The sequence below is a fragment of the Syngnathoides biaculeatus genome, chromosome 7 (genome assembly GCF_019802595.1).
Source record: "Syngnathoides biaculeatus isolate LvHL_M chromosome 7, ASM1980259v1, whole genome shotgun sequence".
NCBI lineage: Eukaryota > Metazoa > Chordata > Actinopteri > Syngnathiformes > Syngnathidae > Syngnathoides > Syngnathoides biaculeatus.
The window spans coordinates 24904830-24922037 of NC_084646.1; the positions used below are offsets into that span (position 1 = coordinate 24904830).

Genomic DNA, 17208 nt, shown 5'->3' on the forward strand with positions numbered 1-17208 from the left:
TGTGAGTCAAGTGAATAAGTGCAAATACGAGAGGTGACATGTGGGGAAAGCAATATGATGTCCTGCAATGAGATTAAAATGTTTAGCTCAGTTCTGGGTTTATGTTTGGAGAAATACTGGTTATTGTTGATTAACATGAGAAACACAAATATCAATGGACAGTTCGTCCGAATTCAACTTCCATCACTTCCCTATGCATGCAACTACCAATGGGTCAGAATGACTGAATCACATTCTAATAATATGAACTAGGCATTCAATAATTTACACTGCACTGTACAAAAGCGTACTGGTGTATTTTAGAAAACTGACTTTTTGCCTATTTCAGTGAGCGGCTCATTTTGCAATACTACCCTGATGTTATGTAACAAACCGCCCAGTGAGATGGAGCCCAATTTTAAAAATACACTTGTAGGTTTGCTGTTATGCACACACTAGCTGGCGAGATCTGTGGCAGTCACCAAGGCAGACAATGATCTAACCCCTGGTCATCATGATAACTAAAAATTGACTTGCTAATGACCTAACAATACATAGGGCAGAACGATGGCTGACTCTCTTGCATTCGACAATGCTCCTTTGGGCTGATTTCAGCCAGACAAGGAAAAGTGTCCATAAACTGTGCATTATTATTGATCCTTGGGGTATTTTAACAAATCTATGTCAAGACACCTGGGATATGTTTTGAAGAAGAAAAAAAAATGTGTCACAGGCACGCTGGAGACTATCCGAGCTCAGTCCAGGCGAGAGGCGGGGTACACCCTGAACTGGTCACCAGCCAATCTCAGGGCACATATGAACAAACAACCATTCACACCTCCAGGCAATTTACAGTTAAATTAAGCTACCATACATGTCTTGGGGATGTGGGAGGAAACAGGGGTATGCAGAGAAAATGCACACAGTCACGCTGAGAACATGCAAAGTACACACAAACTGGGCAGAGATTTGAAACTTGGTCCTCAGAACTGTGAGGCAGATGTGCTAATAAGCAGACTACCATGCTGCCCCATTAAGTTATGACGTCCATAATTATGCAAAATGATTGCGAACTCAATCTGACTGAATGATATGAACATATACTAATGCTTCACTAAAACTCTCTGATTTGATCATAAAAATCCACCATATTAAGGGTTACTAACGTTTAATGTTCTACCTCTAAAATATAATGATTAGGGATGCAATGCAAACACACACGATAACCTAATTGTTCTCTCACTCGGCAAACCGGTTTGTTATTAGCGCTGAGTAACCTCTGACCAAAGCTAAGGACAATGTTTAAATTCACAGTCCAACCTTCATTTTTTAATAATTGCAGAAGTGAGAGGATACATTTCAATGAGACCATGAGGGGAGAAATGTGCCTGAACACCTTTAATTACATGAGTGCACTATTACAAAGGCTATCAACACTGGCTACATTTGACGTAGGTGTGTGTGTGAGTGTGTGTGTGTGTGTGTGTGTGTGGGGGGGGCACTCTAAGTGCTCCATTTATACTAAGAAATCCCAAGACATGATGAATTGAGATTGATATCTGTGCAGATTTGAATAAATTTCAGCAATTTTCTTGACCGCTTATCCTCACACAGGTTGTGAGAGTACTGGAGCTTATCTTATCTATCTTTGACCAAGAGGTGGGGTACACCCTGTTCTCGTCGCCAGACCTTAGCAACAGTGCATATAAACAAACAACTATTCGCACTGACAATCACACCTTTGGGCAAGTTAGAGTCTTCAATCAACCTGCCAAGCATGTTTTTGGGATGTGGGAGGAAACCGGAGTATCTGGAGAAAATCCACGCAGGCACGAGGAGAACACACAAACCCATACAGGCGGGAACTGGGATTTGAATTCCGGTCCTTAGAACTGTAAAAGAAATGTATAGGTATAAACCACCCGACCAGTGTGGCAACTATAATCGAATCTTAGTGGAGAATGTAATATGAGTACTCACTTTTTAAGAACATAATTGTGGTGAACATTTTACACAGGGCAATTAATTTATTCACCTGAACTTTGTGCCCTTATGCTTTGAGATGCAACCAGGATAAAGAAATCATGTTGTAATTACAGCATTGTGTTCACACGATGTGAATGGGGTCAACATTTCTTTTGCCTACAGTTGTCATGAGCAAACTGTGTGTGGCGCTCCAGCAGCAAATACAACATGCAGTAATGTTCTAAAGTAGCGTGAATTGTGCACAGAAGGTATGATTGCAGAAAAATGGAATGTGTCGACATACGTTTCAAGGTTATGAGTTTGAATCGAAAAAATATGCTGGCATACGGCTCAAGAATTAAGGCCTGCTCAACAACCTGTACTTAATGGTTTGCATCTAACTACATCATAGTTATGGCCCAGAAGTGTTTTTCATCTAAATATTAGCTATATTTATGACTTTACCATTGTGTTAGTGAGGCCTGCCACGATATTTACAATATCGGCATATCGTTCAATAAATAAAATGGTCATGATAGTTTTTCAAGACTACATAAATTGTCAATCGTGTCGTGAGCGCGCATGCGGCTCAAACTGAGCTGAGAGTTGAACATCCATGTCATTAGCCACTAGTGGGCTTAAAGAAGCGCCAGCGGACCGGGACACTCTGGTTGATAGTTTACCCCATAGATTACTATAACAGAGACAATTAAGAGAAAGTTAACAGTTTATAACGTTCGCTGGCCCATGAGCTAAAGAGGTAGCCCACGAGCTAGCCAGTTAAGGTGCTTAACACCTCATGCCACTGTGGCAAATTTGTTTCAAACATCATTGCAATGCTCAAGGTTGCTGTGAGTTAGTCCCCAATTAAAGCAAACATGATGGTTAACTGTTCATCAAGCATAGCTACAATGGCACACTTTATTTACACAGTCATTGACTACAACAATCGTCCACACATATTTGATTAATAGGTGAAGGGATCGTCTTCAGCATACAAACCACAGTCTTGAAGCTTGAGAGAAGGCATTATTTTTTACCAGATGATAGTATCTTTTAGTGTGATAGTTTTTGGTAAAATATATCATCTTAAAGCAGTTTTTAATCATCCCAGGTCTGATGTTAGTGCAGTTTAGTCATAGATGATGATGTAATCTGACTTGCATACACATTTGGTGAAAAATGTCTTAATGAGGCAGGAAATCATAAGTGGCTACAGAGTATATATAGGCCGACTTGTAACTTGAATATGAGGTTTACCTGTGTGTGTGTGCGTGCGTGCGTGTGTGTGTGTGTGTGTGTGTGCGCGTATGAAAGATCTGACCTCCCAGACTTTGTTTGGCATTCACACTGTGTGTTGTACTTTTACAGGCATTGGGTCTGGTCAACTACTTACTGCAGATTGCGTCAGCCTCATCCGAACCATCTGCACACTCCTGCTCCCCGTCGCAGCGCCACCTAGCAGGAACACACTGTCCATTCTTGCAGGCAAAATCTGTGGTTGCACATGTCTTCTTTGCTGTAGAGAGGATGCAAACATACATTAAGACAAATGCTGAATTGTATTCTGGATGTGTTTATGTATGTGTGGCATTTTACGGTATCCAGTGGCTTTCAATAAAACAAGAGCTAAAACTTTGTGGAAATGAGCATAAAAACTAAAACTAATAACTGAAAATAATATTGTGGGATGTACAATGATTATTGTGGGCACATAAAAAAGCAAATGTGTGCACAATTAAAATGCTCACTCACTTTTGTAAAAGCATACTTCTGTACTCTTTGTATACAATTCTTATTTCTGCTCACTCTTGATTCTTCACTGAGCTAAGTTTGTTTCCAGTTTTACCGGGGATGACGGCAACGATTAAGACTCGACTAGACCATGACCAATCGCTTTGTACCTGGGCCCTGGGTTCAAAAGTGCATTTTAAGGCAAACTTTGCGCTATCTACACCCATGGATTCTGGAGAAAATGTGACGCTTTTAGTCTGTCAACTAGCAAACATTGACGCTTTTGTACAATGAATGTGATACAAGGTCCTCCTCCATTTATGCTGCAAGCTAGATAGACTGTTGTGCGGGTTTTGGTGCCGGGTTTTGAACCCCGGTACTCAGAAATGTGAGGCAGGCGCTCCAACCAGTCATTCACCGTGACATCTATTACACATATTATGAACCAAAACATCCCATAATGAAAATATGCAAAATGCTTGCTTTATTTAATGCAAATTTTGTACAATTTAAAAACAACCTCAGCATTGTCGCTGTTGGGTGTTGTGTGTAGAACTTTAAAGAACAGCAATCTCAAATGGGTCGTGGAGTAAGAATATGACAGGCTGTAAGGTTACGACGTACTGGCGAGTAGTGCAAGGTATACGCTACCTCTAACCCAAAGTCAGCTGGGATAGTCTCCAGCTCCCCCACAAATTTAATAAAGACAAGCGGTAGAGAAAATGGATAGATGTTCCTTCTGTAATGAGAGGGGGTCACAGCTGGATAACCCCTTAAAGCAAAGCAATGCCCATTTGAGTGATACACCAGAAGACTATTATTACATTTATGTTGCTACTTTTTTGACACTAATGTGGTGCAGACCTCTGAATGATATCTTTGTTGCCCCTCACACCCACGCATCATCCAAACACCAAGAGCTCACCACATTCTCATAAGGACATGATATAGGACTCTGCTTTTTGACCATATAGATGAAGGTCAGTGCTTTCATCCATGTCATTAAATGTACTCAGACTATCACATGTATAAAGTGGAAGTGAAAAGGAAATAAAGCATTGGCCCCATAATAATAGATAAAAGGAACACTGTCATTTCTGTTTAAGAGGTCTCTGAAAACCTCAGGTCATTTATTATCCTTCAAAGCTGTGCAATAATTCTGGATCAAATAACACAAAAAAAGAGTAACAGTTCAATAAAGCACAGTGTATCCGCCTTTACAAATTATTAAACAAAAACTACCAAGTACTAGTTTGTTCATTCAGGACGGTGCTCTCTGAAAAGAAGAGGGAGGTTAAGTTGTTTTTTGTGTAAATCTAAAAACAATTACAGTAGCAGTCAACTTTAACAACAAGAGCTTTGTGCACTGCAGTGTCCAGGAAGGTAGGTTTGAAGACAGAGAAATAAGCATGATAATCTGTGAGTCTAAAATCCACACAGGCACAGGAAGAACATGCATACTCCACACAGGCGGGGCTGGGATCGAACCCGGGTCTTCAGAACTATGAGGCCAACGCTTTACCAGCTGATCCACAGTGCTGCCGGGGATGTATATTTCAGTTTATTTTATTTCTGTCCTTACGTCCTCAAATTTGAAATGGTAGCAATGACCTTTCTACAAGGCATTCTCTATTGGATATATTTTTGACACCTAAGTCCAAATAAAACAATATTCCAAATGGTACAAGCAAAAGAATACTGTTTTGAATCATAAAATACTAAAAACCGTGCCGTTACAAATTCATTCGGACATCACTTCGCAAGGACCACAACAAAGCAAGACAATCAATGGTAGGGCAAACAAATGATAACGAAAATAATCTTCAGTCGAGTCATTTCATCTGGACAATTAAGAAACGATAGGCCTACTACATTTAGGATCTATTATTCATCAGGCAAGTGTAGTTTACACACATAATTCTCTCGTAGGAATACATCTCCGGGGGATCCAATTAGGAAAAAGAAAATTGACAAATGTAGGCGAAATAAAACAGGAAATAGATTCCCCTCTGCATTGGTGTGCGCCGCTATAAGGCGAAGGAAACGCAACATGTCAAGCGAGGGACAGAGGCCCTTAATCACTGAGCTGAGGTTGAAAAAAGCCATGTGTGAGTGGAGAATACTTCAAGGTCAGTGGTGAGTGTGGGTGTAACGAAGTGAGAGAGAGAGAGAGAGAGCGAGAGAGAGAGAGAGAGAGAGAGAGAGAGAGAGGAGAGAGAGAGAGAAGGTAAAATAATTATGTGAAGAGGTTAAAAGCCCAATCAGTTTCTCAGTAGTCAGTGAAATAGTGGCGAGAGGAGACCAGAATACAACAATGTGTCCAAAATATATAACATGACTACTTCCTGGGTAGGGTACTGATTAATGTGAAACGATACAAATTTGATACAAACTTCTAAAATAACGAACATGGGCCATCAGGGGGTGGAACGCACAACATCACTCATTCGTGATCATTTCTTCTGGCCATACATGCAGCAAGAGATTGAGATCTACATGTCTCAATGCAGTGCTTGCATTAAACAGAAAAAGCCCTGCAGAGAAACAAGAGCTCCCCTCACTCCCATTGTCACGACACAGCCATTTGAACAAGTCTCCTTTGCTTTCATGCATCTTGATAAGTGTGCAGGTGGCTATGAGTACATACTGGTGATAGTTGATCACTACACAATGATGAAATCTGCTAAATGCGTTGCGGACAAGATCTTCAATGATTATGCTCTGAAGTGGGGGTTTCCCATGCGTATTCATCATGATATGGGTGGAGAATGGGAAAATAAGTTCTTTGCACAGTTACAGAAGACCTATGGAGTGATGGGTTCAAGAACAACACCCCAAAGGAAATGGGCAAGTTGAGAGGATGAATAGAACTCTTCTACAAATGATGAAAACTCTCACTGAAAAACAAAAGTCCAACTGGAAAGAGTCACTGAATAAACTCACCTTTGCATAGAATTGCACGAGAAGTGAAGTCACCGGATTTTCACCTTTTATCTCCTATTTGGAAGGATACAAGAGTACCTCTTGACCTGCTGTTCCTCTTCCAAGCGACGACAACGAAGCGACACAGCACTACCAGCAACCACTTAGATAGAGACGGGCTACAAGGGTTTTCACATACAACAGGCTTGGCCCCCCGACCTGTTATAGCGCTGGACCTCAAATTAACATGTACTGGTACCCTTCAGTGCCCCTTATGCCCTATGGAGTGATGCCGACAGCGAGTACGTGGATGCCTGCACAGCATTCCTTCAACTACCAGTCTACCATCCCCGGGTCCTGAATGCAGAACACCCCCAGAACTCCTTGACACCAATGCCCCTATTCCCCTGTACAGATATACACTGTTTACACCCCCCCCACACACACACACACGCACAAACACACACTACACAAAACAGTACTTTTTCTTTTTCGTGATCTTTATTATTTTCAGTTATGCCAAAGAAGTGGAAAGAATGTTGTTTCTCTTTGATCGGCAAATTGGACATCAATTGGTGTCACTGAATACTAGATGATCGATTGTTGCTGTCTCGGTCCTTGACAGAGAGCGTGCGAGTGCCTTCTCGTATGTGCACATTGTGCCCAGAAAAGAAAGGCATCGTGTTGTGAATTCATGTCACTTCACTTTGCTCCTTCCGCAGGTAAAACTGTCATTAGCACCTTGAACTATAGACAAACGATGTCGTACATTGTTCACGATCTGCCGAGTATTAATGGTTAGATCTGCGCAGGGCTGATACTGTTGTTACGCACCCCAAGCTACCGATCAAAATGGCGGGCACAGTGCGGTCGAAGCATGTTATGAGCGATCCATGAGAGCGAATTCCCATTGTATTTCTGTTTCCTTTCTGCCCATTGTATTAGAAATATCGACAAAGAGTGTTGTCACGATGCGGGGCTCAAGGGTGGACCCAAATGCACGACTCCAGAGACAGCAGACAGTACAGAGGAAACCTTTATTCGGTCCGAGGTCTGAGATCAGGTAGACAGTCCAAACAATCCGAAGTACCAGTACGGATGGGCTTACGAGGGTGGTCAGTGGACAGGCGTGGGTCGGTGCACGGAGATCAGAAGTCAGGAAAGCAGGAGTGTGGGAACGAGGCATCAAGAGCAACGATCTAGTGGAATATTTGTCGTCCCCCGTACTGGGTCTAATCAGTGTTCATGAGGCGCAGTTGTGCACCTTCTGATTAGCTGGCCACGCCCAGCCCGGGCTGGAATCCAGGAGCATGACAAGTGTAAAGAAAGGCCTGAATTACTTTCAACAGATATATTCATAATGTAAAGGTTTCCCAAACAGGAACACCAGTTAAAGTTTCTGCAATGAGTTGGCTGTCCATGCGAAAGAATTAACCACCTCATAAACTAATGTTGGAAATCGAATGCGATAAGAATTCTGATACCTATTGTTCATGCAAAGCAAGGTAACTTTGCATTTTTACGCTACATAAACATGTCTATTCGAAATGATATATACGTTCATAGTGGATAATTAATTTACATAAATTAGGGCAGTACGCGTGTCCTCTATCAGTCTGAACGTAAGTCTCTGGATTGTACGACATTCAGAACAAAGAACAAGGAACAACATAGCAATAAGAACAAAGAACAAGAGACATTTCTGTTTATCGGAATTATTCATTATAAGACGTGCAAAATATAAAATCTGTATAGACCCACTCAGTATCCAGCTTCTTCTTCTCTAATCTCTTTCCATGTATGACTTCCTGTATTTTAGGGTTCCACCACCAAGTCATCTTCGCTCATTTTATACCAGAAGACACACCAAGTACCCTCATGCCTGTCTCTCTGGTCAAAAGCATGCATTCACTGGAGACTCTAAATTTCCCATGGGTGGGATTGTGATTGCAACTGGTTATTTGTTTCGATGTGCCCTGCAGTTTGGCGTCAACCAGTTTAGGGTGTACCCTGCCTCCTACACTTTGGGATAGGCTCCAGCATTCCCATGACATTTGCAAGGATAAGTGGCTCAGCCAATGAAAGGATAGCTAACTCTTTAGGCAATGCTTTACTTCCACAAAGGACCTGAGAGAAATTGTTGGTTTCTCTCCTGTTTTCACTATAGCATTTATTTTTTTTTCAACGTAACTAATTATTGTCATCCTCTGCCTTCGTCTCTACTATATCTTTTAAACGTAATTTCTACCTTATTATTAATTATCAACAGTACTATAAGGTCTAATTACTGTATTTCCACCATTGAGTCATAATGAAGTCACTTATGGTTTAGTGGTGCATTTGCCTGACTTTGGTGTGGGCAGCGTGGGTTCAGTTCCCACTCAACGATGCCAGATTGCATCCTGCGACTGACTGATGTCATGACCCCGAATTCAGGGTGTAGTCTACCTTTCGCCCAACGTCAGTGGAATAGCTCCAGCACCCTGCGACCCCCAACAGGATAACCGGTATTGGGAATGGATGGGTGAGTTATAAAGGATGCAATGTTCCCTAAATGGGTGCCAGAGACCCTGAGTCATAGATTTTAACAGTGATGTATTCTTCTGATCATCACACAGATCTCATGCCCTCATAGCGTAGACAGTTTGTCGAACAATAACCCTGACTGACTAACATCTGGGGGACAGCAGGCTCTCAGACTTTGGCTGCATTGATTTATTAAACAACCAGACATCGATACCATGATTGTCAAATACGTAAATGTATCTATATAAAAAGCACATGCTTCGACACCCAGTCCTCCACATCCCACCATCACACTTCAATCACACCATCAGACACTTCAGTCCCCGGACTGGGCCATCTCACTTCAGTCACCTACACGTGGATATCATCACAGAAATCACATCTGCACATTAACTGCAAAGCTCCTGAGAGGATAATGAAGGCATAGTCATAGCCCGAATTCCCCTTAGATTATGACAAAACCTTTGGAGACAGTGCAAAACAGCAAAAATGTTTTCAGATGTTGTCAAATAATGAAAATTACTTAGTTGCATGGTTGGGAATTTATTCATTCCCCCGCTCCACCAATAACAACTTGATATATGCTGGTTTGATTTAAAATGAGAATTTAGAAACGGTCTGGTGTGGTCATTTGTACAATTGATGTCTCAAATAACATCCAAGGATTCTAGTGCACCTGGAGACTGCAAAGGTCATGAGACCTTTTCCTCATTATAGTCTCACTCCGAAGTGAGCTTACAAGTACAGGTTCTCTTACCAGTACAATAACATGCACATGACACAAACGTCCCACTGGTGCCATAGAAGAGAGGACTCATAAGAAGAGAGGGGGATGGACTACATTGTTCCACTAGTGCCTACATCTTTCACAATGCTTTCCTACTGTTTCAGAGGAGTATTTACTAAGATGGTATAGTATCTAAATATTTAAAAACAATTGAAAACAATGATGAGAGCAATTTTATTTTCATGTCCTAAACCATGGGAATTACATGCATTAGACCAAAAGTAGTTGACTCCGCATTGAAGCAGTTCTCAGAGTAAATGGAAAATTCAATTCTTAGTGCAACAAATGAGGTTTTAGCACACCTACCCGGAAACACAAAGAATACGCCTTTTGAACAAGTCAACAAATGTTCCTGCTGGCTGTATGAATCAACACTCGCTGTGAGCTATGCAATTCCTCTTTTCTGTACTACCGCCATTCATGTCCCAAACTGGACACATACAGCGCGCTGCTGGTTAGCCCACATGACAAATTACTATTGGGCTTATTATCAAAAATCAGGCACCTGCTCAATTCAGTTATTTAAAATGTGGAGGGGGGCAGTGCATTAGGGGAGGGGGGCGAGGAGTTGGGATGTTTGAAGCCTGCTGAGCATCTGCAGACAAAAGACAATTCTATCCCTGCAGACCAGGAAACAAGAATTTTCCAAATTCAAAATGGCTCCTCAAAAACAACAAAAACCCTTGAAAAGGTCACCAATTGTTAATCACAACGTTTGCAATTTTGTATTTTACAGAAAACCACCATGTAACTTTTGCATTCTTGCTTGACACAAGTCAAAGAATGATAGAGGAAAGATGATGTTTAAGGTGAAAAACAAATCAAAAAGTGCTACTCCGCATAACAGAGTTACCAGAGGTCAATCTGGAAGAAGGAATATTGTTTGTAACAACGTGACGACGCCTGTCTCTACGGTCTCAGCTCAACAAACCCAGTTCACAGTGTTCCTTATCATCTCCTCTACTCTCTTCCTACTTTGTATCCTTGGCACACACACACACACACACACACCACACACACACACACACACACACACACACACACACACACACACACACACACACACACACACACACAACACACACACACACACACACACGCAGACACTTATCACTCCTTCACGTCCTCCATCCCCTTGGCAAACAGCCAGGTACCTTTTTACTTTGTCAATCTGTTTATAATAATGACTAACGTGTCGAAATGCATTAAAAATACCCATTAGGTGAGTACTAATTAAGAATACCCTCAGTGTAACAAAAATATCTTTGCGCTGATGAAACTTGTGTAACTGAGAGTATATTACATTTATATTATCTAGGGCTTACATAACTATTGTAATTTTTAAAAACCATCAATTTCTTGAGTTTATTGCATTGTCCCCCCCCACCAAAATTATCTAAACGATATTGCATAACCAGTATAGTATAATAAAAAAACTCATAGTAAAAAAACTAATTACAAATTTTCATGCTGCCCTCTAAAGGTTATGAAAAAGCTGTACACTTTCATTTCAATATGCAACCAACACCTAGAGGCTATGAGAAAGGTGTAGCCTACACTTTCACTTCAAAATGACAGCAACATAAATGCATATATTAATATTAGTGAAATACTTTTTTTAATTTAACAATCAAACTGATGACTGTAAAATGACATTATTTCTTTATGGTTATGTTTTTTTTAATGCTTTCAGCTTGTCCCGTTAGGGGTCGTCATAGCGAGTCATCTTTTTCCCTCTAAGCCTATCTCACGCATCCTCCTCTCTAACACCCACTGTCCTCATGTCCTCCCTTACAACATCCATCAACCTTTTCTTTGGTCTTCCTTTCGCTCTTATGCCTGGCAGCTCCATCCTAAGCACCAGTCTACCAATATACTTACTCTCTCACCTCTGAACATGTCCAAACCATCTAAGCCTGCTCTCTCTAACCTTGTCTCCAAAACATCCAACTTTGGCTGTCCCTCTAATGAGCTCATTTCTAAACCTATCCAACCTGTTTACACCAAGCGAGAGCCTCGGCATCTTCATTTCTGCTACCTCCAGTTCTGCTTCTTGTTGTTTCTTCAGAGCCACCATCTCTCATCCGTCCATCATGGGCGGCCTCACCGCTATAAACTTTGCTCTTCATCCTAGCGGATTCTCTTCTGTCACAAACAACACCAGACACCTTCCGCCTAGAGTTCCATCCCGCTTGGACTCATTTCTTCACTTCCTTACCACACTCACCATTGCTATGTATTGTATTTGAAGTATTTATACCAAGTATTTGAAGTTGTCCACCCTTGCTTATCTCTTCTCCCTGGAGCTTCACTCTTCCTCCTCCGCCCCTTTCATTCACCCACATATATTCTGTTTTACTTCGGCTAATGTTCATTCCTCTTCTTTACAGTGCGTACCTCCATCTTTCTAATTTTTCCTCTGCCCGCTCCCTGCTTTCACTGCATATCACAATATCATCTGCGAACATCATGGTCCAAGGGGATTCTAGTCTAACCTCGTCTGTCAGCCTATCCATTACTACCACAAACAGGAAGGGGCTCAGCACGAAATCCTGATGCAGTCCCACCTCCACCTTAAATTCTTCTGACACACACCTATGGCACATCTCACCATTGTTCTGCTGCATACATGTCCTGTACTATTCTAACATATTTCTCCACCACAGCAGACTTGTGTATGCAGTACTACAGTTGCTCTCTTGGAACTCTGTCATATGCTGTCTCTAGGTCTACAAAGATAAAATGTAGCTCCTTGTGACCTTCTCTGTACTTTTACACGAGCATCCTCTAGGCAATAATGCATCTGTGGTACTCTTTCGAGGCATGAAACCATACTGTTGTCACAGATACTTACTTCTGTCCTGAGTCTAGCCTCCACTACTCTTTCCCATAACTTTATTGTGTGGCTCATGATTTTTATTTCTCTGTAGTTTCCACTGTTCTGAACATCACCTTTGATCTTACAAATAGGGACTAGCACACTTTTCCACCATTCTTTTGGAAGATCTAGTATTCTATTGAATAAGTTGGTCAAAAACGCCACAGCCACCTCACCAAATTGCTTCCATACGTCCACTGGTATGTCATTGGGACCAACTGTCTTTCCATTTTTCACTCTGTTCAGTGCCTTTCTAACGTCCCCCTTATTAATCATTGTCACTTCCTGGTCCTTCACACTTGCCGCTTCTACTCTCCTTCTCTCTCATCTCTTCATTCATCAACTTCTCAAAGTATTCTTTTTATCTATTTAGCACACTGCTGGCACCAGTCAACACATTTCCATCTCTATCTTTAATCACCCTTACCTGCTGCACATCCTCCCCATCTCTATCCCTCTGTCTGGCCAACCTGGAGAGATCCTTTTCTCAACTCTTTTGTATCTATCCTGGAGCACATGCCGTCATATGCCACTTGTTTAGCCTTCACCACCTCTACTTTTGCCCTACGACGCATCTCAATGTATTCCTTACGGCTCTCCTCAGTTCTCTCCATGTCCCACTTCTTCTTTGCTAATCTCTTTCCTTGGATGACTTCCTCTATTTTGGGGTTCCACCACCAAGTCTCCTTCTCCCCTTTCCTACCAGAAGACACCCCAAGTACTCTCCTGCCTTCCACTCTGAATACCTTGGCAGTAGTATTCCAGTCTTCTGGGAGCTCTTCCTTACCATCTAGAGCCTTTCTCACCTCTTTTAGGCCACACAACATTCTTCCTTTCTCAACTTCCACCACCTGAATCTTTGCTCTACCTTTGTCTTCTTAATCTTGCTACCCAGTACCAGAGTCATCCTACACACCACCATCCCATGCTGTCGAGCCACACTCTCCCCCACCACTACCTTACAGTCTGTAACCTCCTTCATATTACATCGTCTGCGCAAAATATAATCCACCTACGTGCTTCTGCCTCCGCTCTGGTAGGTCACTCTATATTCCTGTCTCTTTTGAAAATAAGTTTTCACCACTGCCAATTCCATCCTTTTTCAAAGTCCACCACCATCTGTCCCTCAAAGTTCCTTTGCTGTATGCCGTACTTCATTGCCCGTTTCCTTCGCCAGCATGTTCATTGAAATCCACACTAATCACAACTCTTTCTCTATCTGAGATGCTCAGGACGACTTCGTGTAGATCCTTACAGAATTTCTCTTTCAACTCGCGGTCACATCCTACTTGTGGGGCATAGCCGCTAACCACATTACACATAACACTGTCGATTTCAAGTATCATCATCATCACTTGATCTGATACTCTTCACCTCCAAGACATTCTAAGCCTGCTTTTCCTATAAAATAATCCCGACTCCATTACTCTTCCCATCTACTCCATGATAAAATAATTTAAACCCTGCACCTTAACTTCTAACCTTACTCCCTTTCCACTTGCCCCTTTGGATGCACAATATATAAACCTTTCTCCTAATCATGTCAACTAACAACTGAGTTTTTCCTGTCATAGTTCCAATATTCAAAGTCCCTACACACAGCTGTATGGTCTGTGAATTTCTCTTCTTCTTTCGACTAAGCCGCTTTCCTCCTCTTTTTTGTCTTCGACCTACATTATCTGAATTTCTAACTGCACCTTGCAGATTAACATTTACGGGTGCGGGCGTAGGATGCCTGGGACACAATCTAAACATTATTGTATGATGAACGCTCATATATGTTTAGCAGAGTTTTACGCTGGATGTCCTTCCTAACGCAACCCTCAGCATTTATCCAGGCTTGGGAATGGCCGACAGGTAGCGCATTATTGTGATGCCTAACGAGCTCCAGATAGTTTTATTTTATTATTAAAAAAATAATAATGATAATGCGTTTCTAAAATACTTGAGTTAAATTAGAATTTCATTAAAATAAAATTTAATGTATATGACTTTGCCACACGTTTTTTAAAAATAGTTATACCCATCTTACAAGTTCAATACAATACAATGCATTTACGGATCGCATAATCGGATCGCTCGATGATTGCATTTTTTGCAAATCAGATGATCAGTTTTGATGCGATAATTCGTCAATCCAATCAGTGACATCATTGATCGCATCAAAAGACATTTAAACACACACACGGCAAAATTGATTAGTTATCTCCAACATGAGTACAACATTAAGTCTTGCTTCATAACTGTGAAGAACTTTAAATTCATCAAGAGCCAGAATGTTCAATAAAGACTTGGAAAGTGTATAAGAATATATATATATATATATATATATGTAAGAATATTTAAAAAAAATAATTACATCTTTCTGATATCAGGAAAATGGAGAACTGGAGCGCTGCTGGTACCCATGTATCCCTTGGTGCTCTTTGTGTGATAAATGTAAAAAGCTTTTCTTCTTTTTTTTGCAGGGAGTGCAGCCATTAAAAAATACCACCCCAAATCAGCCCTCTGGACTTAATCAGGATGATGGAAACAATTCTGTGCAGTCATAAAGTGCTACTGAAAACAGGTCTGTCACTCTAGTGTGTGGTCAACACCTGCATCTTTCTGTGAGCTACTCGGGGTAGCAATGTCATTACAATCAGTAGCAGTTAAAACAAGACAAATATGGAATCTTCAACAAGACAAAAAATGAAACAAACATTGGATCTTATAGCGAATACAAATGCTTTTTTACCATATGGATAAATGTACACCATATCTACAAAAAAATATAGTTATGTGTACTTTGCATAAGTGGCACATATGCAGTGAAATGACAAACTGATCACAACATATAGCAGAAACAACATGAAGTAACTGTCATTGCTCAAGGCAATCAATGTGTTTTTGTGGATTTCTCAAATCAGGTGTACAGCTTTTGAAATAATCAATCTACCTTACAGAGACACAAAACCAAGTGCCCACTGCTTTTCTTCCCTCTCTAATCCAAAACAATATTTTAATAAACTATTAGAATGCATACACTCCACTTGAAAATTTGAATTAGCAGAGAAACTCTGCTCTGCTGTTCAGACTCCCCTGGAGAAGGTTTATAATGGTCATTATCTTGAGTGACATACAAGCAACAACAGAGCAGTTTTCAATTAGCCATATTTTCCATTCATATCCATATTGCACATCCGTATTTTCTATTTTGGGAAAATGCATTTTTTTCAAGGTTCACTGTAATGAGAGCGCCATGGTTTTCTAAAAGATTTGCTCTCCAAAAGACTGATATGTAGACAAGCAGTCAATCCAATTTATGTTGAAATGTCAACATAAATTGCCTTGAGAGACACCGAAAAGAGTTTTGTTTACTCGCTTTGTCACCAAAAGAATTGCTGCATTTTAAATTTGTACTTGTATCCAAGGTTTATTAAGTAGGTGGTGACATCTGCTCATCTGTCACAGTGATGCTGATCAGTCATCCACAACACTTTTATAAACAGCTATCTAGGGTATGCAATGTGGGTGTTTTGTAATATTAAGAGTAATGAAGCAAAATCAATCAACAAACAAAGCAAAACAGAACCCTTATCTTTATCCCAATATGATCTGCTAAAATGAATCAAAACGCGATTAGGGAGTAGCTGTACATCACTGTTTTGTTTACAAATGACCTGAAGTTACCTCTCGATGTGTAGCTCCTTTTAATCATTGTGGGTATCAAGGGCACGTTTGTGATATAACCACTCTCCCACATCTTCCCCTGCATGTTTCCCAGTCATCTAGGTGTATCCACGGTTACCCTGGGCCCCTGGAATACAAATACACACACACACCGAACTACCCTGTCTTCTCTCCTGATCCACACTGTCACACACCATCAACCTTCATTAACAGTTGTCTGTTTTTAACAATCACAGGGCCTGTTTTTTTCTTTTCCCAATCAGGAAGAAAGTTCTGCACATGGTGTTAAAAAGGATGTGTATGTTGCTACTAACAAGAAGTGTATGTCCCACACCTTGTATCTGCCCCTCCAGTCCATCCCTATACAAATAAACAGTTCTGCGCAGAGATTCGCTCGCAAATTGCAGCTATGACCATTTTCATCCGTATGGTTTTTAAGTTATGCATGCATGTGTGTTGGCTGCGAGTGTCTAGATGTTGTATCAAAAAACCCCAGGGATGGCAAATTAAAGAACTCCCAGCAGATAAGCAACCAAAAGTGACGGCAGGAAGGTGAAGGTTGAAGGGCACAGGGTTGCCGCTGGTCGGTGATGATGTTGGCAGGTTTTTGAAGGCAGCAGTTTTTTTGGTGGGACCCAACAAAGCCGACCTCTTCATAGCCATCCAGAGATGCAAATCTCTCTTCATGAAACTTTCACACTCGGCTTCCAGAGAACAAAATGTGAATGCCTGCTACTTGGCGAGG

The 17208-nt window shown here is 41.1% G+C and overlaps 1 protein-coding gene across 8 annotated transcripts in view; it reads right to left on the reverse strand.

Moving 5' to 3' along the window:
- lrp8 (low density lipoprotein receptor-related protein 8, apolipoprotein e receptor) overlaps positions 1–17208 on the reverse strand; it is a 187969-nt gene that overhangs the window by 83334 nt on the left and 87427 nt on the right. For all 8 annotated transcript variants that reach the window (XM_061824591.1, XM_061824589.1, XM_061824592.1 and 5 more), the window contains exon 4: positions 3341–3463. In XM_061824591.1, coding sequence (XP_061680575.1) covers positions 3341–3463 — 123 coding nt within the window. The remainder of the gene's footprint in view (positions 1–3340; positions 3464–17208) is intronic.